The sequence below is a fragment of the Phaethon lepturus genome, unplaced genomic scaffold (assembly GCF_000687285.1).
Source record: "Phaethon lepturus isolate BGI_N335 unplaced genomic scaffold, ASM68728v1 scaffold9633, whole genome shotgun sequence".
NCBI classification, from domain to species: Eukaryota; Metazoa; Chordata; class Aves; order Phaethontiformes; family Phaethontidae; genus Phaethon; species Phaethon lepturus.
In genome coordinates, this window is record NW_010528407.1 from 25,350 (window position 1) to 46,366 (window position 21,017).

Consider the following 21,017-nt stretch of genomic DNA (forward strand, 5'->3'; position numbering starts at 1 on the left):
ACATGGGGAACCGTGCTGCAAGGATGGCTGAGGTTAGCCCTGGGACCTGGGCTTAGCAAGCCACTTGCTGTGCACGCCGGCTCAGCGTGTGAGCATCCATCTGGCTGCATGGGTATCGCGGGTTGTGGTCCAGCAAGTGAGAGGAGCTCACAGGAGTGAACTGCCGCCAGCACGAGGCCCCTCCACGTTGTGTGGCCGTGGTATGGGGGGGGGTCCGTGCGATGGTGAGAGGAAGCACGTCCGGTCAGGTGGGTGTTGCTGTCAGGGAGCTGCTTAACCATCTGATCTCAAGCAGGTTCATGGGAGGGCAGGTCTGTGGTCAGACATTTCCTTTCAGTTTTCTTGGTCAGAGATTATTTTCTGTTTCAGGCGTGTTCCATGTATCTGGAAGTTGATCTCAGATACTGTGTTGGCTGCTACTTAGCTGGTCAAATTTAATCTTTAAAGGAGATCACAGCAGGTCCAAAAGCCAGACTTTTACCAGTGGTCTATTAATTTTCATTATTTAATTTCATTGTGTCTTATCTTTTGTTGTAGCTGTTGCTATCAATTTAAGACCGGAGAAACTCTTGAGACTGTCTGGTTTAACCTCTTGTATAGGACAAGATTTCACTATTGGTCCTGCATCCAATGGGGCGTTGGTGTGCCAAAGTTCCAGCATGCCAGGAGCTGCTGAGGCTTCAGTCCTCATTTTGGAGCCTTCACCTGCAATTTTTCATTAGATCCTGCTAACATGTGCCACGAGAAGATCTTGAGTGTAGCTAGATCCTCTTTACTGAGTGCTATTGAACTGTCATACAATATGAACATGGCTGCTTAGTCAGTGTAGGGGATTTGACTGGTCTTTAATCTTGGAGTCTGGAGGGGAGAGAGATTGTTTTATAACTCTCATAAATCTCCTCCTAATACTTTCAGGATTATTTTGTTTCTGTTTTGTAAGACTATGCTACCCTGGGCAGAGGAATCTTATTTGCAGTGATGGAGAACAAGGTGTGTCAACAGTTTGGACCAATTTTTGTTTGTGTCTTGTGTTGAAGGTGGATGACGTTTTTGTTGCATCTCCTGGTCTCAGCCCAGCTGCTTGTGTCTTGACAAGCCTTTGCTTTTAAGACTATACAAGGAGTGCAGGATTTGCTCTGTATCCTACTGGAGACCATGTATGTTAGAAGAAGGGAGGAAGAATCCTCTTTGTGAATGTGAAAGCAGGAGCCTAACGTATTGCTGTATATGGAGGCTGGCAGAAAAATGATAAGCACTGAAGAATAATTTTCGAAACCTAAGTAAGTAAGGATTTTCCCATAAAATCTGAATTCTTGATATCCCATAAATCAGTTTGGGTGACTGTGTGTGTGTATATATATATACACACACAGAGATATTACATATTTTTGAAAGAAACATTTGTTTACAAAGCTGCATATCTCTCCAGTGAACTGAAATTTAGGCAAAAATGATTCATGGTATCACTGGAGTTGAAGTTTATTTGCGGAATGCCTTCCATGTTAACGGAGTCAGAGGGCTTTAAACACAGCTTCATAAAGCCAGTGTAGTAAGCAGCCCAAGCAAACACCAAAATTAAGATTAAGTCAAAGCTAAATATTTAATTTAAATTTTCCCAGTGAGATTGATTTGGGATGGTTGGGGTTTTTTTTAGTGGGGAAAAAAAGTGTCCATAAAATCAACATTTTGATAGGATTTTCCCAAACAGTTCTCGCTTCCCTGTTTGTATCCCATTGATAGAGATAATGTCACTTCTGGACTGTAGCTGGAGTTGTGTGAATAGGATGTTCTGTCATCCTTTCTCTGAAAATATTTGCTCATCCTAATAAATTCCTAGTAGTTTAAAAAGAGTTTCTTTACTTCTGCAACAAATTAGAGGCTAGGGAAATGTAAGGTGGTGATGTGTGTTGTCTCTGCTTCCCCCTCACTTACCCCAGAAGATTGTTTTTGCTTGGTTTGTGTTAGTGAAGCTGCAGTTAGCACCCCGGGAGTGGAGGTGCCAACAGAAAGCACTGCTAATACCTTAACACTGCGGAGTGAGCCCGGCTTGGACACCTTCTTCCCCCACTTACAGCCCCGCAAATGCTTATTATCCATTTGTAATGTGGCTGTTTGGCTCCTCTGTTAGACAGAGTTTAGCTTTCCCTTTTACCTGTATCTCAATGTTACTCCCTTAAAAGAACCGGTTGGTGCATGGCAGGGTTTTTGCAAACCATGGGCAAATGTTGGCTGGATTAGTGGTGGTCCCTACACTGTTGCTCTGGGAGCTTAGGGGTATGGTAGGGGTTTATTCGAATGATGTGATAAGTGTTAACACTGGAGAGGAATCAAAGTGTTGGCAGGATACATCGTGTGTTACCTGAGCAAGAAGAGGGAGCCTGGGCTCATCATCCTTTTGTGCAGCAACCAGGAAATATTTTTCTGCTCTGCAGTGTGCACACCAAGGTGTATTAAATTCTGGGCACCTCCATGATGAAACGCGGTGCTGCTGATAATTAAGATTTGCTCCTGTTTCTGCCAGACCAAGGAAAGGTGGCTGTACAAGAGCAGAGAGGGTTTGAACAATCATGTTTAGTCATTCCTCCAGAGAGCTCTAATTTCAGAATTTCTGTTCTGCATGGAGTATCGATACCCACAAGGTGTGAAGCTGTTCCTTTGCTAATTTTAACCTTGCCATTTGGGGTTGTATGGGGGGGTGCCTTGTTTTTTGGTGTAGATTTGTGGATTTGTGTTTGTGGGTTTTTTTTTAAAGTGAGATTTCTGTGTGACATCCTGACTCAAACTTCAGGGATCCTTTGCTGTGATTTTTGCTAAAAACTAGATGGGGAACCAGAAAAACAAAAACAAGACTTTAACTAAAAATGTAACTGAAAAATCTACTCACCAAAAAATAAATACCTTCTTTCAAGGACAGGTTGACTGACACAGATTGAGTCTTTGATCCCTAAAGTTATATTCTGTGTCTCTCTCTAATTTAGATTAAATGACAGCAAGTCCTTAGGTAACAGCACTAACAGTTTCCTACTTCCTGTGGTTTAAGGTGGAAAGGTGATTTATGTAAGAAATCAGCGTTTACCCCAGCACGGATGGTATTTTGAGAGACTGAAACAATTTCAATGGGATAAGATATAATAGGGAGGAACTATCCATATAATTCACCAAACAGGTGTGCATGGATCTCTTCGGAGAGTTGTGTGTGTTTAATGTTACTCCTGCTTCATTTATCTGACAAATTGGAAGACTGTTTACATATTTTTTTCTTTAATTTCTATTTCCTCTAGCAAGGTTGAGATTGTTCAGCACTTCTAGAAAAAAGAAGGAATCAAGTTCCTTATTTTTCATGGAGCCCTGAATGTTGAACAATTTGAGTCATGGACGCTTGTTTTTTTTGTAACATTAAGGGTGTGCATGAGACTATATAGAGAGCTTCAAATGTTATCAAATGTTGGCAAGATTTACCATGCAAAATCCTGAGAAGAGTCTTTGCCTTGAAGAACAATATTCTAACGTTTCCTTCACTTTTTCAGGTGGATTTGGAGCCAGAAGGCAAAGTGTTTGTCATCATAACTCTTACAGGCAGCTTCACTGAAGGTAAGGGAGTTATTTCGGCTTGTTTCCATTAAGAGCTGGACTCTGGTGTATACTTTTGCCATCAGTTACCAAGCAGTACATAAGTGGATGGCATTCTTCACACGGGCCATGTGCTGCTGTGTGCCGGGGATTTCTTGAGCAATGGGGGAAACCTGGAAGGAGCTGTTTGTAACAGGTCATGCTGTGTGTTCCCTCCACTCTGCGGTGGGTCTGATCTCGGACCCAGGGAGCCGATTCGTGCTTGATCTGGTTTACTTATCTGAAGTTGCCCTTCAAATGGATTGTTTTTGTCGCCTGTACTTTTCACCTGGGTGCCTCTTGAAGGGCAAGCTAAGGAGCATGTAGATCATGTTTAACATAGAATATGTTTAAAACATCTGGGTGATTTTTATTCCGTAATGATTCCCATCTACTTCACATGCATTTCTCTTTCCAGAGTTCACTTTGCACAGGAAACTTAAAAGTTTTTTAGTGCAACAATTGCCCTGAAAAAGTATCTGGGCCATTTTTTTTTTTCTGTAGCTGTCTTTTATAGTGTGATGTTTTTAATTCCCCTGTTGTTTACTGTGATACCAGCTATGAGTGTGGATGTGAGCTCTGCTGGAGGAACCCAGGAAATCTGGGATGAGGCTCAGAAAAAGGTTATTTTCTTCAGACCTACACCATGGTTCTTATTTGTTTTAGCCGCAGCCTCAAACTGCATTTTTTGGGGGGCATTTTCTGTACAGAAGGCAAGAATCGAGTCAGGATCTGCTCTGCTATCTGTTACCTGCAGCCTGGGACAGCTGGATTTTTAATGCTTTCTCTTGTTCTGCCCCAGAAACTGATTGCTTGGCAGGAAGGCTGTGCTGGGGGCTGCAGCATGGGCAGCCCACCCTGCCGTGCTGTGTCTTGGACATGAGGAGGATGCACGCTGGAGGAGTGCTTGCTTCAGGGTTTACAAGGGAGCTCTGCTCTCCTGCCTAGCAGTTCCCCTAGCTCACACCTCGTGCTGGGTGCCCAGGCCTGTCAGTGCCCCTGCCTTTGTTTTTCAAATGCAGGTTGGAATGCAAGCTTGTGCTTTATTTGGATGTTTTTGGGAAGCTGTCTCATGCTAGCTGAGCTGGCAGCCTGATGTGTGCTGGGACCCGGGCAGCTGCTTGGTGGTGAGCTGCTGCATCAGAGGAGCTGGTGAAGCTTTTTGTTTTCTTTGGGTGGTTTACACCCCGGGAGTGCTCTGCTCCTGGCAGGGTAGTTGTGGCCTTTTAAAGTATTTGAGCCCAATCCAGTTTGTAATCAGCTGAGCCACACCTGAGGACCCAGCAAGGGTTTGCAGGCAGACGGTGTCCTCCTCCCCAGCAGCACCCCTAGCCCTGTGGCATGGAAGCAGCAGGAGGGTTTGCAGATGTCCTTCCCCATGTGGAGCTGGAGCTGCTCTTACTCCTAGGGACTGTGGGCAGGGTGTAATGCTGCCTGCAGGAGGTATGTGGGGAGGGGGACACGAACAGAAAGCCTGTCTGGCTTTGACTCCTAAGGAAATGTGTGGTCTTGGAGTGATGGTGAAGACGAGGAGTATCACACCTTGGCACTGCAGCAGGGCAGAGGACCAGAATTCACTTTTCCAGCGAAGTTCACTTTCCACGTAAAGCTGGGCAGGCCACATAGCATCACTGCAACTTTCAGTTCTTTATCTGTCAAGTAGCAATGCATGTTTTACCCTGCCCAGCTGTTAACTCTGGGGTCTGGGGACTGTGCCCACGTTTATCCATGCGTAAAATGTTAACAGATCATTTACCCTTTCTCCTCTAGGGAGATGCTCCCTACAACTGTGCTTTGACAGTGAGACATGAAGATTACTTTTTCAAGTTAATTTGGGAATAGCTTTCTGTTTGTAACCAGAGAACAGGGAGAATACAAAGGTGTGCTAGGGATTTGTGGAGGACTTTTTTGCAGGTCGAAGGCAAGGGCTCTTAGGCAGCAATAGGGGTGAAAAGGACTCTAGAAATAGGCTTCAATTGCCTGTGATAGAACTGATAATGGAGAGAGGGGTGTATGGAGATCAAGAAACTAGAGGGCTTTTACTGACCAGCACGCCAGAGTGTCACTCTTAGCCATTTAAAGCAGAGTTGAGTGGGGATGGTGGGCTTGAGCGCAAGTCTAAAGTGTGGTTCAAACTCATGCTGGTGGCTAAGCTATTAACACATGTTGCTAACAAGGTCTCAGAGACGAGAGATGGAGAACTCAAGTGTTCATACCACTGCTGCTTTCCAAGGAAAATGGGAAACGTTGGAAATGGTTTACTTCTCTTTCCTCTGTCATTATTGAGGATGTGTGGACTTACAGAACAGGAAGATCAAAGGTGGCTCTTGGGGCTTTTCTTGACTGGGTAGTCCCATGTGTGGTCACATTTGGAGTTTCCAAGAATAGACATAATCCAGGGCAAGCCTGAGTGCAGATACTGACTTCTCCCAGTCATTGGATAGTGGAGGCATCCATCAGAGAGGGGGTTTCCTTCTGAAAAATGGTGACCTCTCCTTCATAACATCATCTTTTATTCTACTTTTTTCTCTCTTTTTTTTTCCTGGAAATGTGAAGGTTCAGAATTGTATTTGAAATTTAAGATTTTGGAAGGAAGACTGAGAATAACTCACAACTTGAAACGCAAAAAGGGGCTTCCCACTTGTTTACCCTAATCTGGAGGGCAGGCGCTACTGCATCCTCACTGCTAGTTATGGCTAACATGTCAGAGACTGCTCGAAGCCTGTGTGTGTCTGTGGGTACACAGAAAACCCAACGTTAGTTCGCATTAGACTCCATCAGGGTAGAGCATAGACCTATGTGGAGTTTCAGGCAATATGACATTTAGTACTTTTGATTGTTTTCTTGTGACTTATAAGTGGTTAAGTGTGTAACTTGATGCGTTTCCTCCTCTGAAAAGCATCCAGAAATGGTGATGTGATGCTGCAAAAAAAAGACAGACTTTGGCAGGTAAGAAGAGCAACATGGCAGTGTCTGTAGACCGACTCCTCAAGCCACCCACAAGCTTTTTTAGCAGCTCTTGCCTCACTGCTCTCAGTAGACAGTGGGGACAAAAGGATAATGTAGTGGAGTCGGTCTGAACTATGGGGAGCATCTTCCCTTGAAAAACTTCTGAGAGCTCCACTAAGCAAAGGTTGGAGGGTCAGTGCCTACTGTCGGTCCTCATGCTGCCAACACGTGATTTATCTTCAAGAAGTTTTATGCCAAGCTACTTGTTTTGTTTATGGAAGTAGCCAAATTCAGGGTCTCAGTCACCATTGGCTAACTCCAGTAAAGTAAAAGCCCAAAAAGTGGCTAAGGAGAGAGCAGAGGAAGGGAAGAAGGAAAAAAAACCCCAAATGCAAAAACCAAGCAAACAAAGAAGCCTGAGTTGTTAGGTCCACCTGAGACTGAATTATTTTGTTGTCCTACAAAGCTTGCCCAATATAGACAGTCCTGGTGGTGTTGGCAGCGTATACTTTCTTTAGCTTTAGGAGTGGTTGGTTGTTTTGGTTTGGTTTGGTTTTCTGTTTGATCAAATGTTCTTTTGACCAAAAGTTTAATTTGGTTCTGCTTCACCTACGGCGGGGATGGAGAAGGGTGGCGCTCCTGCGAGGGGTGCAGCGTGTCCAACAGAAGCATTCGTGTACCGTCAGGATGAGGGCAGTATAGAAAACGTACAGCTGGAAGGAGGTTAGTCCTTTGTAGGTTCCCATATGGCTCTTCTGTTCATCAGTGTTAATCTGCTGTTTTGAGGCAGGGAAATACGCCTGCTTCATGTATTAAAAATACGTGTAATTTTTTCAGGAAGAGAAAGGAAGGAAGCAATAGGAAACAAGGGAGGCCTAGTGAAATTATCCCTGCCTATCTTTATCTTCTCTGATGGATGTATTTGTTGCTGCTAAGCTATATCTGATTATATTAACTCCCCTCATTCAGCTGACGTTTCCTGTGTAAAGCAACCAGTGGAAAATTAAAATGAAAATCTCCTTACCTCGGGAGGAGATTACCTCTCCAAGCATGACCGTGTTTCTGCTGGCTGTACTGGGTCCCGGTGGCCCTGGCACCCGACTGGTGTGGAGGGAAGCACCCCCACCTCCAGCCATCTCCCTTGTTGACCCAAGAGCTGTTTCACTCCAGGCTGTTTTATAGAGAAGGTGAGGACTGACTTCAGGCATTGCATAGGAATTGATTTTCCCCCCTGACACCACCTTCCCTGAAACGAATTTATTTACTCTTTCCTGGATTTTCTTTATTTCACCCTACCTGATAATAGGACTTTTTTTTCAAGTCATCAAGATTTATGATTTCTTTTAAAATTTCCTTAGTCTTTTTATTCTTGATATTAATTCCCACCCCCCCACCCCCTGTGGTGTCTTTAACATTTCTTACCTCTATTTGCCTCTCTTTCTGTCTCCTTGCCCCTTTCTCTCTTAGAAAAATGAATGTGCCTTCTCCAAGAGGTATGTTTTTGCTTGGGCGTGCCTTATCCATGGATGTGAGGCATGTTGTCAGCTGAGGAGCTGGGGATGGATGTGGGGTGCAGGCTCCTGTGTGTGGGACCAAGCAAGGCAGTAGCTGTCAGAAGGCACTTCAGCTCTCCCCAGCCCTGGGGACCACAGGAGCTGTGGTTTAGCTGAACCCTTAGTGTCCTGCCTCCTTCCCTGCCTGTGAATGACCCATGAGTGTGCCAGGAGCTCTGAGATAATCCACAAGGCCTCAACTCTATTTTAAACCTCTTTTAAAGAAAAAATTCTGCTTTATTGCTCTCTAAAACAGATAGTGATGTGTAGGGTATAAAGTTTCCTAATGTTGTTCCTCTTCTCTAACCTCGGTCATAACCATTTCCAGGTGGACAGCTTCCCAGTAGAGTGGTGTTCCTCACCACTCCTGGAAGGCTCCTGGAAGGCACCTGGGAGCACCCTGTCAGGAAGACACCATTGACTGAGGCTGCTGCGGTTTCTCCAGCACGGTGTGCCCAAGTACCGTTTCTCTGTGCTCTCCCAGGGTGTCATCTAGATCCCACTGGCTCTGGCTGAAGGTGACCTTGTGCCTCTGAGGAGACTCAATCCTTAGGGCTTGTGCAGCTCATAGCAAGTGACTCTGATGCTATTGGGGTGCCCCATCGGGTGTTGCACAGTCAGTGGCATGAATTCAGACCTGCTCTCCACTACTTGTCTCTCTTTGCTACTGAATACTGGTTTCAGCTGTGGAAGGGAAAGCCATGAATTAGTTTCTTCTTGGGCAGGGGGTGATTGATTTGAAATAAAAAGCCTTGCAAAACTGTTCCTGCTGGTGGTGCTTCGGGACACCTGTGAGAAGTTAGTAGAGATACTCAAGAGGAGGTGATTGTGCATGGTCAGGGTGTTTCACTGCAGCGAGGTCAGGCTGGATGGCAAAAGGCCTCAGTTAGGTGCCTGAAGGACAGCATGAACTTGTGCCCCTTGCAATGCTGGAGTCCCAGAGCAAACTGAGTCCCCTCGCAGCTTTGCCTGCAAGACATGTTGCTGTGCCCTCAGTTTGCCACTTCTCTTGCTATTTGCTCTTTTTAATTTTGAGCAAAGCTGATGAAATTAATATAAATTAATTATTTGACTGAATTAATGAATGAAGCAAGCCTTGTAGAAAATAAAGTGCTTCTATTTTAGTGCTTCAAACTCTTGCAATTTGCCTTTTTCTTTTTTACATTGTCACTCAAAGTGATAATTCTGGCTTGAAGTTCAGTTTCAGTTTCATCATTGTGAGGTAAGTAATGATTGTTTCTTTTCTTTCAGTGTCAGGAAAGACAAAGACAAATTTGAGTTCTGGGCAAGAAATAGAATGAGAATATTGAAAAGCCAAGTGACTTGGTAGAGCAGATATAGCACCCATTGCTAAATATTTAACGTTGGTAGGCTTTGCAGCAGCAAGGAAGCCTCAACCTGCCTCTAGAGCAAGAAATGCTTCTTTATTTTGCAGCTGTCACATGATGTGTTTGGGATGGTTTGTTCTCAAGCACAAAGGCTCTTAGTCTTTTGCTGTAGTTTTTCTTACACTATGTTTTTTCTAACGTGAAGTGTTTTTTTTTCTTAAGACGTAGCATTTCCTCAGACATGCACCAGTGGAGATCTGAGCTTTAAAGTCTCAAATTTATATATAAGATTTGTGCTAAGAAGATCCTTGTTCTATACTGTAATGTAGCTCCTCAGCCCCCAAAACTACTATTTGTGGATACATTATTAGGTTCTTACACAAGAGCAAGAAAAAAGATGTTTACTGGTCCCCTGCAAACTGCAATAATGACTGTTTTCAGCCTGTTTTTTATAATAAAGGAAATAATTATTGGAAACTGGAACCAGGGATGAAAAATGCCCTGTTCTCATCCCCTGGCTACAGTTGAGCCACTCTTCTGTTTTGGGTTACTAGCCCAAGCAGGAGAAATTTAAGGCATGTGGTAGGCACTGTCCAGAGAACCTCCTGATCTGAATAGGCAATAATCAGTGCAGAATAGGATAAAGAAAGTTTTGCTGTCTTTCGTTTGCAGTCTGAGAACATGGAAGAATATCTAGCCCAAAGTCTTAGGTGGCACAGAGCAGCCGGAGACATGTTTTTCTATACCCCTGTATTTTTTCCAATGCCTACACTTTTCCAATGCTTTACTCTTGTCACATATTATGTGGATGCTGCAGGCAAGGGATTTCCAGATGCACTCCATGTTAGTTCAAATCTGCATTTCCAGGTGGAAATAGGTCAGAACAATGTTGAGTCTCATGGGGGAGAAAATACACCCTGGAGAAAATTGAGTCTTTGCAGAGACCAGGAACATAATCCACAGATGTTGTGCATCTCTGTGTGGGAGGCATGTGAACTTCACTGGATCCCCAACATTGCTGGAAGATATCAATCAGGTTAAAAAGTAAAAGGCAATTCCAGGTGCTGATCTTGAAGTCCTGAGCAGGTATTGCTCTCCTGGAGGTCAGGCTCTGCAACCCTGCACTCCCAACAGAGATGTGTCAGCCAAGGCAATGGAAACAACAGTGGCTCCATCCTTGTTATGAAGCCTCTGTGAGTGAAGCACAAGGATGTTAAAGCTTCTCAGTAACACTGAAGATCTCGGGAGAGAATTTCGAAGTCAGAGAGAACCTCTTGGAGATCTTTTTCACAGGGAGGAGCCTTTGGGCTTTCTGAGAAATGTCCTTTGGGCTACGAGTTGCCATAAGGAGAAGGGGCTGTACTGCGTCTTCCTGAGTGCTGCCTTTCACTTGCTTTGTTCAAGCTGACAGTGACATGAGAAGGGGTCACTATAATGAGAGACAGCCAGCCTTGAAAGATGGACAAAGTGGATGAACTAGGGGATAGTGAATAATTATTACTGTTTACAGTGGGAAGATAGTGTGAGCAATTTTTATTTTTTTAGTAAAGCCTTCAAAATTTACATGCTGCATTTCACGTTTAAATATTGCTGAGAGAACCTAAGTATTTTTGCACCCTGGCACTCTTATGTCTCTCACATGCCTCTGCTCTGTTGGTGGTTTTTTGGGGGGGGTAGGGGAGAAGAAAAGGCAAGTTTGGTAAACTCTGGATTTTCACAGGAAAAAAGGATTTCAACAAGGGAAAACAAACCAACCTGTTTATTCCGGATTGCTGGAAGATCTAGGCCCTGAGAAATGAAGTGGTTTGCTCAGTGTTATGGAGGGACTCTAATGCAAAGCCAGGAGGTGAACAGCACTCCATCCTGTTGCATATCCACAAGACCACCTTTATTTCTTGGAATATGATCCATTTGAGCTCCACAGCTATTGCAGTATGTCTAATGTGTAATTCATGACTTGCCGAGATCTGCCAACTGCTTAGACATCCAGACACTGTAAAAATGCAACAAACAGTGATATCAGGGTTAACTTTACTTCCTCAGCGGGCTGTGTTTTGTCTGGGCTCTGAAACCTAGATATAAATATGCAAGCTTGCAATCTGCTCTGGGATTTCAGTGTTCCTGGCTGTAATGAGGAACAGAGAGATTTTTGCTTTGTTTTAATGTGATTCCTGGAAGAAGTGATGGTGGTTCCCAGAGGAGCTTAAATCTATCTACTTGGCCTTGGAGGACAGTGCTGCGCTGGAGCCGGTGTTTGTGCTGCAGCGAAGCAGGGTGGCAAATGTGGGCTGAAAGGAGCAGAGCACGAAGCCGTTGGAGGTGGGGACTGTGATCCCGTGGTGGGGATGATGACAGCAGCCCTGTCCCTCACTGCTGCACCCTGCGCTGGGGGATGCTGTTTCATGGCCATCTCCCTCCACACCCATTGCGGTCAAGGGCACCTGGATGATGTCGTAGACTGGGATGCAGGAGGGGAGGGGGGGGGGAGCTGCGCCAGCGCAGCTCATGGCTGCACCTCAACTTCCCTAGACCACAATTTGTGAGGTACCTGGCTGATGAAATAGGTGAGCAGCTATCCAAAAGCTCCAGTAGTTTACCTAGGTTTGCCTTGTAAATCTGAAACTGGAGAAAAAAAATACCAACAAAACCACATCTTTATTTTTCTTTTTAACCCTCACTTCCACCAACTCCTAAATTAGGCTGTGCCCCATTTAATATCCAGGTCTGTCAATGCTGGCTGCTGGAGGAGACTCTTAATTTAGGTGGTACAACCACAGGCAAGGGTTTTGTATGTGTCTGGCAGCCTATTCTGTCAGGCATCCAGCAGTCCCTGTCACCTGGCTGCTGTATGGGGCACTGCTGGACTCGGTGCATGAGTGGATCTGCTGGGCCTGCTGGCATGGAAGGATACACAAGGTACCAAGATGCTGTTGTGCTGCAGTGCTTGATTACCTCAATTTACGTGGAAGGTATTCATGCATCGTTAGTGCTTGCGAGGGGCAGGGTTCCCTCTGGCCCTGCAGACACAAGGAGGACCAGCAGCATCCGTCTGCTGCGGGTTGTAGATGTTGTGGTAGTCGGCTCCCACACCTCACTGAAGTGGGGCAAAATTTCATTGATAGCCAGACAGAACGGGGTCTTCAGCCTTAGGCGAGCTGGCACAGAACTGTAGGAAGCAGAGCTTGTCTTCTAGTGGTGCTTTCAGAGGCAGTTCCTCATGCTTGCAATGTAAACACCCCTGTTTTGGGTTGTTTATGAGTGTGCCCAGCATAAATTGCTGTTTCCTGCTCGTCCTAGCTGAAAAAGTTTTCTTTTTATTTTTCTGGAGTGCTTCGGCTGAAATCATTCAGTTTTCCAGAATGAGATGCTGAATCAAAATACAGCTTTGAGCAAAGAGATCCTGATGTTGTTTTGCCAGGGTGACCTCAAGCTTGGCAGAAGGAGAGGGTGGGAGGGATGAGAGCCTCTGCTGACTGCCTTCTGCTGTCTTTGGGAAAATCTACACATTTGTGGTCGTCTGGGAGAAACTGCATGAGATCAGCAGGGCTTTGAGGGCTGTGGACACCACCTGCACTGCGCAGGTTCCCTCCTCGGTGACTGTTCCTCCTGGCAGTGCTGACACAACTGGCCATTGCAGATACAGGATTGAAGTAGTTTCATAATTGAGGGTAAATCTGTCTGTCTGAAAAGGATGCTCTTGGGTTTCCCTTGGGCTGGCCTTGTGTGGGACCAGTTCTGCACTGGCTGGCTGGACTGGGGAGCTGAGCAAATCTGGAGCAGGGGTGTGGGTTGGTTTTGGGGCAGATCTATCCTCTGGTTGATCTTGGCGCTGTTGCGGGGTGCTGTGGTGCCAGGAGGTCTGGCTGAGCAGGTGTCCTGCTTTCTGTGACCCATCTGGTGGGACACAGGGCAAGGACAGTGAATGGTGGAAACACTGGGAAAAGTCACTCGAAGAAGGAATAGAGTCATAAGAGTCTGAAAGAAGGACAGAGAAGAAATACAAGGAGAAATAGAAGGAAGTGGGAGACTGTGCTGGGGAGTGGTGATGGGTGGGTCTGGGCAGGAGCTGTAAGAAAGAAGAAGCTTAAAGAAGTTCAAAGGGTTAAAGAAGGTGGGAAGTGGAGAATATGGACAGATGCGTGGTAGAGGAGCTGCGGAGGACAAGGAAAAGCTGCAGCAGAAGAAGTTGTGACCAGCAAAGCCCATTTCTTGCTAGAATCTGGAATGAAGTTTTTAATCCCAGAATCTCAGCTCTTTTCTGCCGTCTAGCTGTCAGACTTGCTAAGCAAGTGTGTCCATCCGTTGCTAGTACTGCATCTGCACAGCAGAGCATCGTCCCCTTTAGTCAAATATTCCCTGGTAGTGCTACCCTCTCTCCCTGGACCTGTGTGTCTGAGACCACAGCTGTGCTGGTGGATCAGGAGCATGGAGGGAGAAGGCTGCTCCAGTTCTAGTGGATGAACTTATTTCAAATGGCAGTTTTCTGTGTTTAGAAAACTTAGGAAATCATCTTAAAAACAGAAGCCTTTTCGTTTGAAGGATATCACTAATGTTAGAAAATCAGGAAATGCTGAATTTTTGTGTCTAAAATTTGTCCATCCTGTATGTTCATGATACAGGCTTGCAGATCACACTTGCAGATCAGCAAGAACAAAGGCAGAAAGATATTTCTTCTTCAGCCTGCCCAGCTCAGAGTACTTTAGTGGATGAGGAATGTGCGGCCTCAGTCTGGTCTTACGTATGTTTTTACCTGAATTGTCTTTGGTCCTGTATTTCACTTGTGAATGTGAGGTAAGGTAAGAAAAACAATCCTTCAGAGAAAGGCTCCAATGTTGCATCCAGGAGGGCTGACGATAACTTGCACACGAGGGCCGTCACACACCTTAGCCATAGAGGCACCCTGTGTCCCATGCGGTGGGCATGCCGGCCTGAGTCCAGCGGCACACGTGCTTCGGGCTGTGCTGTAAGGAGGAGTGCAGAGCCTGGTGCCAGGGACACACAGAGTGCAGAAGGCACAACAAAGTCTGGCTGATTTTCCTCCCAGATTGCTTTCACACCCCATATCGTGCCAACACAGCTGTCTGTGGGGGTGCACAGCAAACCAGATCTGGGAATTGATCCGACTGGAAAATGGCTATGTGGAAGGGAGTGCTGGAAGGAAAACAGGGTGCCGTTTGGGGGAAGAAATGCTTAAATTGGTGTAAGGGCGGTTGTGAGCATCAACTGCAGTCTGGCTTTCATCTTGTGTCATTTGAGCCTAAAAAAAATTCCCTCCCCATGTGTTCCTTCTCCATTAAGGCACCGGGGAAAAAAGTTGAAAGGAGTTGCAGGTTTAGGTGTCTCTCATAAGCTGTTGGAGAAAGTGACTTTCTTCCCCCTCAACCACCTCAGCTTGTTCATTAATTGAGTGAGATGGGAGAGCCTACGGGGAGGCAGAATATGTACTTATTAGTGCTGCTTTTACACCTGGTGGAAAGGGCCCCCTATTTGCAAGAATAAAATTGGTTGGTGGTGCTGGTGGGCATTATGGAGCTGGTGAAACTGGCAGGGTCCTTCCCCCTCTCTACGTACAAAGAGATCCTGAGCAAAAGCAAGCAACACCCCCTCCATGTGGCACCCAGAGTTTTTAAAGCTGTATTTGTATGGATATGGTACATCTGCTTTTCCAATCTCAGAAATGGAGAAATATGTATTGCAGTGTGAAAACCCTGTTGGGGAGGAGATGGGGAAGGGGGATAGATCAAGTTTAGCTGTGTTAGCTGAATGGGAAGCTGTCGGGGACAGCTGTGTTTTCCGAATGTGCCGCTCCTCCTGGCCTGCAGCCCTTGGGAAATCCCTCTGGGAAATAATAATAATTTGCCGGCACTAGGAGGGGTGCGGTGTGTGGCAGAGCAGTAATGGTCTGTGCCATCTGTGGGAGTATTTTAGGATGGACTGCACAACGAAGCCAAGTGCGATTGCTAGCCTGAGCGCTTGAGCACCGAGTATCCCTTGCCACATTACCGAGATGGGGACTGTCTTGATGAAAAGAGGTGCTGCCTTTTGGCAGGTGTCTTCATGATAGCAATAAGCTTGGAATACAAGACGCTGAATTTATTTTTTTCATCAGATGCTTTGCTGCAGCAGTGTCTTGCTTAGCCCATGGTGTGTGGGAATCTGTGTGGGAGAGCGACATGGTAAACAACCTGCTTTTTAAGGCTGTTGCAATTAGAGAAGTTACTAGCAGGCTGCCACATGGAAATCTTAAGAGTACCGGGGATCGGCCGTGTAATCAGAGCTGGGTATGTGGCTGGACCACTTGGGCTGGGTCTGTGTGACTGCTGGGTGACCAGTCGACCAGGAGAATCCAGGTGTTGCAGGGTGGTGATTCAGGTGTTGGTCATCCTCCCGGGTGAGCACAAGGCCAGTGCACCTCCAGGGACTGGGGAAAGGCTGAAGGCTGAGGCATCGCACGACAGCAGTCGGAGGCCCCGACAGCAGAAAAAGGGGAGTGTTTAACTTGTCCTACTTAATTAGTGATCGCAATTAATTTGTTCCTGACTAGATTCCAGCTGTGCTTTGGGTTACAATTTGCTTTCCCACTGAGAGGTGCAGTGCCCCTGGTGAGGAAGGTTTGAGGTTTTGTCCTAGGGATGGCTGCCATGTTGAGGAATGTGGTTGCCATTTGTGGAGTTGCTGCAAAACTTTGGGTCCCTCTGGACACAAGCTGCTTGATTCATTTCAATTGGCTTTCTGTTGATCCTGGTTTCTTTGTGTGTTTTGTCTCCTGTTACATGAAGAATATCATCCTGGTCCTGCTTCTTTGAGGCAGATGTTAAGCCTGTCTCTGGCAAATTGCACTGCCTAAACATAAAGGTGTGAATTTTAAGCAGATTTAGTTGAATGTAAAGCCTTGTGTGGACACTCATGTTTTAATACTAAAGTGTCCGATTTTAGTTCTGAAGCTGGCCACATAGCCCAAAAGAAGGATGTCCCCAGAGTATCTACTTAAAAATAGCTTTAAGCTGCATCTGGTTAAAAATAGGTTTAACTTGGAACCTGTGCTTCCCTGTGTGGGTAGGGCCTCCTAATAGCATGTTGTGATACCTACTACAGAGCCACCTACGAGTATGTGTGTTGCTGATGATTACAACACGCACAAGCCCTGAGGCGTTGGGAGCAGGGGAAGGTTCAGGATCTCCCTCCTGTTTGCCAAGCCTGCCAGTTCTGCTTTTCTCAAAGATTTTTCACAGGTGCTGGTAGCTTTGACCTATAAATGCTGTCACTCCATTAGTATTACTTCTGTTCTGTAGCCAGTGTAGTTTGAAATTGTGTAAAACTTAGGGTGCAGAGGGCTTCTGGTGCATGAATTAATCATGGAAAAGATCAAAGTTGCTTTCTTAGTTTTATTTTCTTGTTTTTAATTAATAATGTATTTAAATGGTTTCCTTCCCTAATAAATCACATCTCAACATTTTTCTCTTGAGTTTAATAGGTGGGAAGGACTAACAGGAGATTTTACAATGGAAATTCACTTGCCTAAGCACAAGGAAATAATAATGATTATAATTGGTGAGGGGAGGAGGGAGAGGAATCAGTTTGTTAAGGCTTTAATGAGCAATACAGTAAGAAGTACGAGGTACTAGTATTATTTGCACATCTTAAGGTAAGGAGGAGGATCATCCCCATCTTATGACAAAATGGAGACTGCAAGCAGATGTGCCGTTCTGCCTGCAGCTGAGGAGGTGAGGTGGCTATTACTGCCTGTTTTTCACTGTTGGTGTAGGTCAACTGAAATTTTTAATAATAGGGATTTTCTTTTTTTCCCCATTGCCTGCTCTTACCCCAGATCAATGTGGCAGGAGTGGGTTATGTAGCGGTTGCAGATGGAGTCGTGCTGGCAGGTCTGAGGAGGGAGCAGTGGAGCTGGGGTGCGGGTGTCTTCACCTAGCTCTACTGCTGCTGGAAGACCATGTTTGCTGGCAGCCAGAGGGAAGCATGTATCTGTTATCACGCTGGGTATGACCTGACTAATTTACCTTGCTTTTCCAAACTGCATGGGTATTTTTTGCCTCCTGCAGGTACGAGCTGGCCTTCCAGTTACAGTACCTATCTGGGGCTCCGAAGGGCTCAGTTCAGTGCTCAGGTTTCTCCTGTCTCCCTCAAGTCCTTCCTCTAATTTAAAATTAAATCCTTCTCTCCTGGTATTTCCCCTGTGCAAGCTGAGACAGTTCTTCTCAGCTATTATCACCCCAGTCTGGTCCCTCTTGCAAACAGAAATATCATGAGGTTACCATCTCCAAACAAATGCAAAAACTTGCAGAGATGGAATGATAAAATGGAGCGCAGGTAAAACCTTTTTTTCTCTTGGCAGAGAGACAAGCATAGGGTGAAAAACGGGGCTGTCCCCTTCCTTCTCTCACAGTGGTGTGGCTGTAAAGAGAAGGGAGAGGGAAGTGCAAGGCAGTGGCTGTCACCTGAAAACACATCCTCCGCGGCCGCCAGCAGCTTTTCTGCAGCCGGTGGCCTGGAAAGCACAAATGGGTGGGCACACAATGATCTTCATTTGACAACCTGGTCTCTTATGGCGTGCACTTGCTCATATTTGCTGAAGTCTTTTGTTATCCTCCGTATCTCATTTGTTCAGTTCATTGTTACTGACTACAGAAATGAATGGAAAGGCTTTTCCATTCATATTTTTTCAGCCTTGCACAGCATGCTGCAGTGCCTTGCTTTATAGCTGTCAGCATCCTCAAGCAGACTTCTAAAGACATTTTGACAGAAATAACTTGTAAAAGCAGACGTAGAGAATAAATAATATTTTTGAGCTACCCTGTGCATGTCTGAAAAACTGTGGCAGTCATGATTAAAACTATGCAAAATAACCTGTGTGGTATTCATAACTGGTCGGTAGACTCAAAGAGGCAGCAGAATACTTGTTTTAAGAGTTTCTCAAGCTGCCTTCTTCCTCCTCTCTCATGTTCTCACAGACTTTATGCAAACAGATAAAAAACAGCTATTCCTCCTTCAGCCCCAGCACTAGGCTCTGCCCTCTTGCTTGCAGCCCTCTCCCCTCCTGCATATGTGGATGGCTCCCAGCAGCCACGTACTGGTCACTCCAGCTCTGCAGAGCTGTCCTGCTGTCCCTGGCACTGCTATATCCAAGAGCAGGAGACTGTGAGTGAAGAAAACTGAACCCCCCAAAAGGTCCTGGACCCCAGTTCCACACCTATGAGGTTAGCAGTGATGGATAGAGCAGAGCTGCAGCTGGTAAGCCTGGGAAACGTGGAGACGTGTCCTCTCAGCTTTATTATCTCACCTAGTGGTGCCACCAGAGCTTTGGTGTCATTGTGTAATTGTAGAAATAAGCCTCTGATGGGCTTTTGTAGCAATAGCTGATCACTGTCATGCTCACTCATAGTGTGTGAACTTCATTGATCCTGTTCTCACTGCTGCCACACTGAAGCCTCATCGTTCAGCCTCCGTACTCAAATGCTGCTAATCACAGAGCCAAGGTGAATTTATGTCCTAGACCTGGCAGGAAAACAAGAATGATCTACCCTACTTCAGCACTCGGACAAGCAACACAGTGCAAAGTTCTGTGTGATTTGATGCAGAGATGATTACATGCCTTTGCTCCAAGACTGCTGATAATGCTGTTTCATACTCATGAGTAGGAAAACTGTATTTTTATTTTTTTTATTTAGAGCATCGTTGTTCCTTCTTATTCTTTCAGACAATATTGTCGGGTTGGCATCTTAAAAGATGAGCCCATGATTAATTAACATGGGTTTTCTGTCAAGTCCTAGAAGACAACCTAGTGCTGCCAGCACTAGCTGGCTCTTTCTCTGGTCTTCATACGGAACTTTATCCAGTTTCAGAGGGGAAAGCAGCAGCTGGATCAAATGTAAGTCCCAGCCCGTGTTTGAAGTGCCACATGTTTGCTTTGCAATGAGCCTTTCCTGGGATTTGAACCGATCTGGTTTTGTGCACAGACTGGCAAAAGCAGCAGAAGGACAGAAACTCTTGACAGACGTGAAATGGAAGAGAAACCCCATGCGGTTAACACAATCGCCATGGATGCGGCTGTTTTCCAGCTGGCCAATTCATGCATCCAAGTGACTTTTCAACGCTGTGTTGTGTTTATAATGTTTTAATTAGTAAGGCTTCCTGTGGTTTTGACCATCCAGAGGATTATGGGGATAAAACTCCTGGTTAAAAGATACCAAGCCTTTGTAAGGGATTTTTGTCATAAGATATGTGTCTTCCAGCTTAGAAAATAAACATCTTGGTTCATCTTGGCTTAGCCTCTGTTTATATTCAGTAGATGTGAGGAAGCCCACTGTAATGTAGTTGTCCTCTCAATATTTACCTACTGATGGCTGGAGGGGGGGGTGTGTGTATTCCTTCCACCCCATTTACTTGATTTGTTTTTTATACTCTTTATCTAAAACACCCATTACAACTCAACGTAAGGGCATGGGCTAGCTGAGCGTTTAACCTGACCTGCCAGTCGTTCAGTGCTTGTGAGAGGTCTGTCAATCCGCTATCTTGCTTTTTACAGTCTAATAAGTTCAGCGATTGGTCTCTGCTCTGTGCCGTGTGTCACTCAGTGCAATGGGATCTTGCTTGCAGTGCTCTCAGGGGAGCATAGGAAAATGTGTATACTGTTACTGCTACTAATAAGAAAAGAAAGGCTTAATTAGGTTTTAATCTATTAACATTATTGCTTTAAGGCTTTTTACATTTCTTTTTCTGAATATCTTTATTTCTTTCAAAGAAAAATCCCATTGACCTGTACGGGAGTATAACACTAGAAATTGTCATGTATTGGGATGTACACGAATGACCCCTGTACTCAGCACTGGTGAGGCCGCACCTTGAATCCTGTGTTCAGTTTTGGGCCCCTCACTACAAGAAGGACGCTGAGATGCTGGAGCATGTCCAGAGAAGGGCAACAAAGCTGGTGTAAGGCTCTAGACCACAAATCTGATGAGGAGCGGCTGAGGGAACTGGGGTTGTTCAGTCTGGAGAAGAGGAGGCTGAGAGGAGACCTTATCGCTCTCTACAACTACCTGAAAGGGGGTTGTGGTGAGGGGGGTGTTGGTCTCTTCTCCCAAGTAACAAGTAATAGGATTAGAGTAAAACAGCTTCAAGTTGCGCCAGGGGAGGTTTAGACTGGATATTAGGAAAAATTTCTTCACCGAAAGGGTTGTCAAGCATTGGAACAAGCTGCCCAGGGAAGTGGTTGAGGCACCAAGCCCAGAGGTATTTAAAAGAAGTGTAGATGTGGCGCTTAGGGACATGGTTTACTGGTGGGCTTGGCAGTGTTAGGTTTACAGTTGGACTCGATATCTAAATGATTCTATGATTCTCTGACCTTTGCTGTGCCAGCGTTATAGCAGCAGTAGATAGCATGACGGTGAGATTGATTTCCTATAGATGAGCCCCAACAGGCTTTAACTACTTGAGGCAAATAGTTACACACACAACACTTCATTCTGCAGCTCTTTCTCTTGTCTTACTGCTGTAGTTATGCCACCGCTGTAAGGATTTACTGTCCGTCCTGCCGTGTCGTGTCGTGTCCGTGTCGTGTGTC

General features: G+C 45.5%; 1 protein-coding gene across 1 annotated transcript in view; it reads left to right on the forward strand.

Annotated features, from left to right (window-relative positions):
• Positions 1-21,017, forward strand: part of PRKCH (protein kinase C, eta) — a gene marked incomplete at its 5' end in the record, with an annotated part of 122,584 nt that overhangs the window by 25,344 nt on the left and 76,223 nt on the right. The window contains one exon of the mRNA XM_010283670.1: positions 3,528-3,591. Coding sequence (XP_010281972.1) covers positions 3,528-3,591 — 64 coding nt within the window. The remainder of the gene's footprint in view (positions 1-3,527; positions 3,592-21,017) is intronic.